This window comes from Leptonychotes weddellii, chromosome 6 (assembly GCF_054177405.1).
Source record: "Leptonychotes weddellii isolate Sample4059 chromosome 6, ASM5417740v2, whole genome shotgun sequence".
NCBI classification, from domain to species: Eukaryota; Metazoa; Chordata; class Mammalia; order Carnivora; family Phocidae; genus Leptonychotes; species Leptonychotes weddellii.
This window is the reverse complement of record NC_138374.1, coordinates 134,731,013-134,737,916: the sequence shown is the minus strand read 5'-3', so window position 1 is coordinate 134,737,916 and position 6,904 is coordinate 134,731,013. Positions and strand designations below refer to the sequence as shown.

The following is a 6,904-nucleotide window of genomic DNA, read 5'->3' as shown; positions in this document are numbered from 1 at the left end:
TACAGTTAAATTACATTAAAACAAAAGAGATAAGTACTCAAAACTCATCACTTCCTAATTATTTTACTAAGGTTCCCTTTTTTTGAGAGAGAGAGCGCGCACGTGCGCAGTGGGCGGGGAGGGGGGGACTGAGAGAGAGGGAGAGAGAATCTTAAGCAGACTTCACACTCAGCACGGAGCCTGACGTGGGGCTCGATCCCACAGCCCTGAGATCATGACCTGAGCTGAAATCAAGAGTCGGATGCTTGCCTGACCAAGCCACCCAGGTGCCCTTACTAAGGTTCACTATTGTCTCAGTGCTGGAGGTCATTCACTTCCGTGGAACCTGTTTCGTGGAACTAGTCTATGGTGGCGTCCTGTGGCAAGCTGCTCCCAGTCCGCGCCGGGGTGTCATGTCCTAGCTGGAAACCAGCCCCGCTGGGAGTGCGCGCATCTCAGAAAGGGCAAATGCTACAAATCAGGGCTTCCCGCCCCCCTGCCCCAGCCACTGTCACACATTCACCACCACAGGTGTTCTCCCCCAACACTGACAAGGGGTTCATGAAGGACAAAGAAGAGACTAAGGTGCCCCTAGAGCAAAATGGCAGGAGCAGAACCACCTCTCCCAGCCGCCGCGGAGGTGAGCGAGCGCTGTGGGACTGACTGAGAGCCCGCCTGGGGTTTAGGAACTTCCCCGGGTACGCTGGGTCACCCTACTGGAAGTCGTCTCCAGAGCCTCTCTAAAATCTCTCTTACTGCTTCATAATGAGGTTTTCTTGCCAGACCTCGCTGTCCTCAGCCCTCAACGAAGGCTGCCTGAGCATGGCTCCCTGGTTCCCGGAACGGGGAAGATGATGTCATTCAAAAGAACCTCTACAGCCAGCTAGCTGTCAGTCCATCCCTCACCGCCTCCCAGGAGGCTGAGCTGGAGGCTCCTCAGACTGGGAGGGCCCCCCCCAAGTCATCCTGTGCAGGCTCCTGCCTTAGGGAAGAAGTGTGCCAGGCCCTGTGCCCGCCAAAGGTGTAACTATCTGCAAGCAAGTCATCCTATAGATGCTCATTGATGTGTCCAAACGCAACGAGGGGATGCATGATTCCTGCAGTCCTCTGCTCCCCTCACCGCTCGATCCCCTTACCCCCTGTACCCCACCCATCCCCAAGAACCCACCCCCACCCCCAAGGCTTTTGTCCCTGGCTCTCTCAGTCCCACCACTGTCTCTCCTTTCTCTTCCCAAGCTCGAGCAAGACAGAGCCAGCCATGCCCGCGCCTGCTGGCCAATACCCAAGCCAACCAGAAGGGCTTTGTAGTTGCATATAACCAAGCAGGGTTTCAGGGCTTTCTCAGTTTAGAAACATGGAACCCAGGTAAGTTGGGGTCCATCCACACCCCACACTTCATGCAGTCCCAGGGTGGGAGCAGGGAGCATTAGGAAGCCTCCCAGGGAAGAGGCAAAGAGAAGGAAACGCCTGGGCTCTCCACAGGCAGGTGGCTGGGCAGAGGCAGGTAGAACTGTGTTCTTCAGAAGACCCTCAGCCCCTAGACCGGACACACTCCCAGCTGTTGCCTGTTGCAGCCATCCTGTGCAGAGTCCAACCACTTGGTCCCCCAGAGGCAGCTGACTTGGAAATGTGACGCTTAGGGCTCCCTGAGAGTAGAACTTGGACCAGGGGATAAAAGCTCTAGGGAATAAAAACTGGGTTCAATAGAAGAAATCTCTTTCTGACAGTCAGAGGCCGAATGGACTGCTTTGGGAGATAGTCAGATGCCAGTGGAGGTACCCAAGAGGTTGGAGGATCCTTTGTCAGGAATGCTGTAGGAGGAATTCAGCTATCAGAGAAACAGCCTGATCTCCTAGAGTCAAACATGCCTGGATCAACACCTGCATTATTACCTTTGTGGCCTTGGCCAAGATATCTATCCCTCAAGCCTCGGTTTCTTCATCTGCACAATGGGACATTGCACGACATCATACGACTAGAGCAAGGATTAAAGAAGACAAAAATATTGGAAAGCACCTGGCACTTAATGGGTTCCCAATAAATGTCCATCCCCTTTCCATTAAAGGGGGGGCCGGCTGGGGGAGGTTACACTGGATGCCCTCGAAGGTCTTCTACCGCAGAGTGTGGCTCTGAAACCCTTCCTGGCAGTTGAGAAGGAAGGCATACGCCCGGGAGAGATGAGGAAGGAGGAGGAGGAAGAAGAGTGCCAAGGATGGCTGGGAACCTTCGGGGAGGTCATCCGGGTCAGTCCCGCGGTTCCCCTCCTCTGCCTTCCGGAATGGGAGGGCAAAGCGGGACGTACGGTGCAGTTGCCCCAGCTACCCCTTCCAGCCCGCCCGCCGCCCGCCGCCCGGCCCAGGTGGGAGGGAGGAACCGGCGGAAGGCAGCGGCCGGCGGGGAGGCCCGCATCCCCGGCCCCGCGCCGCCCCTCGGCGGAACCACAGCCAGCAGTCTGAGGTCTTACAGGTGCTTTATTGTGCTAACACTGCGCCTGGGAGCTCAGATCTCTCGCGCCCCCAGCCAGTCCGAACCCGCACCCACGCCCCGGCCCCGGGGCCCTCCGCCTCCGGCCTCGACCGCGCTCGGCGCTCCCCGCCCCTCCCTCGCGCTCCCGGCCCCCGCGCCCCTCCCGCCGAGGCAGGGGCGCCGCCTCGCGCGCGGGCCCCGGGGAGGCGCCGTGGGCTCCGGTGGCCGGGAGGCCCGGGGCGGGCGCGGCGGGCGCGGGGCCGAGCGCGTCGCCAGCGGCGGGCGGGCGACCCCTTGGCGCGCTCACACCAGGAGGCCGTCGGTGCGCTGCCGCGGCCCCTCGGCGCAGTCGGCGGGCTCGGCGCTCTTGACCTTGACGTAGACCGGGGAGGGGCCCGCTTCGCAGGCGGCGGCGGCGGCGGCGCAGGGCGCCAGGGCCACGTCCTCGGGGCCGCCGCAGGGCGGGGGCGCGTGCTTGCGGCGCAGGGAGCGGCTGACGGTCTGCGTCGGGTACCCCAGCAGGTGGGTGACGCTGCGGCCGCGCCCGCTGGCCTGGCACCCGGGCGCCTCGGTGTCCTCTCTGTGGAAACAACAGGCGGGCGGGTGAGCGGGCTCCTCCGGGCGCGGCGTGGGCACGGCCTGGCGGGGGCGGGGAAGCCGGCAGCCTCTCGGCCCCGCGCCTCCCTCCGCCTGCGCCTCGCCTCGCCTCTCCCTCGGCCTCCGCCTGCACTCCTCTGCCTCCTCCTGGCCGGCGACCCCGCCGCGGCCCCCGCTCAGGAGCCCTCCGTGCCCGTCCGACGTGCGCACGGCCGCCCGCCTTCGCGGGGACCCAGAGGAGCTGCCTTACCTGTCCCTCTCTCCTTAGCTAACACCAGCCTGGCCCTCTCGCTTTCTCTTCTCCGCGCCTCTGCCCCTCAACGTCCTGCTCCGTCTCTTCGTCCATCCCCAGGGTACTGCAGCCATTAGCACGACTAGTCTCGTTCTAGTTTTATTTCTAGTTGGTTTCTAATATAAGATATTGGCACTCTTCTTACTATTGACTTTTCTTAAATAAGCATGTCCAGAATTGTCACCGGCGCGAAATAGGGGGAACGTGCAAAAATACAGACCCTGCCCTCCAGGAGCTTACAGTCTAGACAAGATGGACAGAGAGGTGCACAGACAGGAGGGAAACGGAGGGCAGGGGGGTAGAGGTGAAGACTGGCGCGGGAGGGGGAGAGAGGAGCCACGACGAGTGGCAGGTCGACATGCTGCGGTCCCAGCACTCCTGGCGATGGCAGGCAGGGTGGGGGTGGGGATCCCGGCCGGCCGGTGGCAGGCAGGGGTGAGGAGGGGCAGGGCGCCGGTCCCCTGCCGCTCGGCAGCATGCAGCATGCATCAGGTTTTACCTGATCTCACTAGCCAAGTCGCAGCAGGCCCCTCCGCCGACCCCGCCGCGGTTGCTGTAGCTGAAGGCACCGCGGGCGCCGCCGGCCCCGGGGCCCCCGCAGCAGCAGCAGATGAGCCCCCAGATGCCCACCATCAGACAGCCCAGCATGAGCAGAGAGCCCAGCACTGCGCCTATGATCATGCCTATGCGCCGGGAGTCTGTGGAGAGAAGTAAAGACAGTCAGGTGCCTGGCTCACCAGGAGGTGCCAGGGCGGGTCCTCTGGGAAAGAGAGCAAGGATCCCCCCGGGGATCTCAGGGCCCTGGGACACCCAGTGAGGAAGGATGGGGAGATGCCAGTTACCCCTCAAAGTGCATATTTCTCCCAGGGGTTCCCAGCCGCCCCCAGCAGAGCCTTACACACTGACGGCAGCGGGGAGGGGGGGTCTCCAAACACAGCCCAGCTTCCTCCAGCCCCGCCCTCCCAGTCCCAGGGCCCCCAGGGCCACTGTCGCTGCACCCACCTGAGACCTTCACCTCCACCACACACACACTGTAGCCCACGTGGTTGGCCACTGTGCACTGATAGAGCCCATCATCCTCGCGGGAGATGCCCTTCAGCAGCAGGTCACCATTGTTCAGACCTGAAACTGAAGGAACGCCAGGGGGCTGGAGCGAAGGCCAGGGGCCTGGTGTCTGAGAGCACCACCCCAGCCCAGGCCACTGCCGGTGGGGTCTGAAGGAGGGAAGGTGTACACACACACACACACACCCCCACACACACACAGGCCCACCCCACTCTCCAGGTAAGTCGCTTTCCCAGCACTCAGAGAGGCAAGGCAGGCTCCTCTCCCAGCAACAGGACAGACACCATTCATTCACCCTGTGATCTCAGGGAAATGTGTCCCCTCTCTGGGCCTTGGTGTCCTTCTTTGAACAGTGAGGACAAGGTTAGACCAGAGGAATTCTAAAGGCCCCTCCAGCCCTGATATTGTCTGGTTGTGAGTCCTGCACAGCTTCTCCCTGTCTCCCCCCCATTTCCTCCTCACATGGCCCTGGAAGGTAGACGTCATTATTCCTTCTCCATGTGAGATGAAGCCAAGGCAGAGCGACGTGCAGCCGCTTGCCTGAGCCTTGCAGCCAGCCAGTGATGCAGCCAGGACCTGAGCCTAGCTCTTACCTATCTGTCCCAGACCCTGCTCTCTGCACCCCGGGGCCCGCTGCTCGCCCAGTCCCACCTTGGTTCATGGAGCTGTGGAAGGACTCCTGGTAAGAGAGCTCGGAGTGGAAGCTGTGCTGTGAGTGGTAGGAGCCGGCGCGGTAGGGGTGGGTGTGCCCGCTGATCTTGGCCCACTTGTAGGAGAGCGGCGGGGTGCCCCCGTTGGCAAAGCACTTCAGCACCACGTCATTGCCGTGGGTCATGTGGCCCTCAGACCAGCACATGGGCACCGCGGGCCGTGCTGCAGAGAATGGGGCAGGTGTGAGCCAGGGCCCAGCCAAGAGGCTCCGAAGTCTGGGGAAGGGGCACCCGGAGGCGTCCAGCTGTACCTTGGACGGTGACAATGACCTTCCGGCTGGCCATGGTGGTCTTCTTCACCCTACACTCGTAAGTGGCTGTGTCCGATACCTGCAGGTTCATGAGGTTGATGGAGGCATCGTACTGGCTGGGGTCCGAGGCTGCAAAGCGGACCCTCTGCTGCAGATGGGGGAGGTTGCCATGGTTGATCCTCTTGTCCTGGTAACTAAGGAACTGTGAAGAAGAGAACACGGAGATGGTGAAACAGGCAGAGCCAAGGAGCCCCCCCATGGCGCGGCTGCCTCGGGCACCTCACTGAACTTCTCGGAGACTCTACTGATGGTGATGATGCCACCAGACCCATTAACCTGGGAGTGAGTGTGTGAGAGCTGATGAGATGAGGCGCTTTGGAAAGTGTACGCTCAGGCTGGGACTGCCCTGAGGCCTCCTGTGCCCTCTGGAGCAGGTGGGAGAAGGCAGACTGTGATTTGTGATTGCAGAGCCCTCGTCCCTGTTGCCCCCATCCCCAGAGAGTCCATGGGGTAAGTTCCAGGTCTTCATTTGCTTATCTGCCCTCGTTTTCCCCTCAGGGTGTTGGCTGCCCTGCAGGTAGACACTGTGAAGCGTTCGGTAAGGGGAACCCTAAGCCCGACACTCACCACATTCTCCCGGCGTGAGGGGTCTGAATTGAGCTGCATCCACTCGATGTCCAGCCCATTGGGACCATAGTCCTCGGGGTCCAGGATGTAGGGGCAGCCCAGTCTCACACTGTCACCTTCTGCCAGGTACAGGACCTCCTGGCCATCCCCATTGATCCGCACAGCAGACAGCAGCGCTAGGGGAGGGGCAGGGCAGATGGGGTGGGGGAGAAGACCAGGGGGTGGGGGGTTGGCTTCAGCCCCTCTCTCCACCATTCTCGGTGGAGTTCCCTAGGAAGCGGTGGCTGCCTTCAGCGCGTGTGTGCGCGTGTGAGAATGCAGGGATTGGTCTGTGAGGTCTGTGCATGCTCGTGTACGCGGGTCCGTATTCTGTAACTGTGGGATTGCTTCGGAGTACTGTTTGTGTGTATACGGCTGTTACGTGTGCTTGTGTGTGTGCGTGGTTGTGCAAGACTGTGTGTGCACACAGGTGCACGTAGGGTGCTTATGAGGACTTGCGGCTGCGTCGGCGTACGTAGGGATATTCGTGCCTAGAACCGGGTAGGGTATCGTACATACTTACATGACGTGTGTGTGTGTGTGTGTGTGTGTGTGTGTGTGTAAGCACATGAAGCCACCAGAGTTGTTAAGTGCTCTGATGGAGAAGCCTGGCTCGTTCAAAGGCGCCTCTGTCTGGAGACAGGAGGGCGGACACCACGGCCTCCAGGGTCCCTTTCCGGCCCAAGGAGCAGGAGGCTGGACGTGCTCGTGTGTGCGTCTGGTGTGACAGTGCGTGGGTGTGACCGCGTGTGCCTGGCTGTGTAAGTGCTCTGGGTGGCCATCTGTGCCTGTGGTGGCAGGGGGCAGCTGTGACCAGGAGCCTGGCTGTGTGTGTCCGACGGTGAGCCGTGCTGTGTGCCTGGGAATACGGCCGCCTG

At 61.4% G+C, this 6,904-nt stretch overlaps 1 protein-coding gene across 1 annotated transcript in view; it reads right to left on the bottom strand.

Annotated features, from left to right (window-relative positions):
• Positions 1–2,748: 2,748 nt before the first annotated feature.
• Positions 2,749–6,904, bottom strand: part of VSIG8 (V-set and immunoglobulin domain containing 8) — a 6,733-nt gene continuing 2,577 nt past the window's right edge. Inside the window, exons 2-7 of the mRNA XM_006747274.2 lie at positions 5,988–6,163; positions 5,361–5,562; positions 5,051–5,272; positions 4,337–4,456; positions 3,834–4,032; positions 2,749–3,025 (exon numbers count right to left, since the gene is read on the bottom strand). Of these exons, the coding sequence (XP_006747337.2) occupies positions 2,749–3,025; positions 3,834–4,032; positions 4,337–4,456; positions 5,051–5,272; positions 5,361–5,562; positions 5,988–6,163 (1,196 nt within the window). The remainder of the gene's footprint in view (positions 3,026–3,833; positions 4,033–4,336; positions 4,457–5,050; positions 5,273–5,360; positions 5,563–5,987; positions 6,164–6,904) is intronic.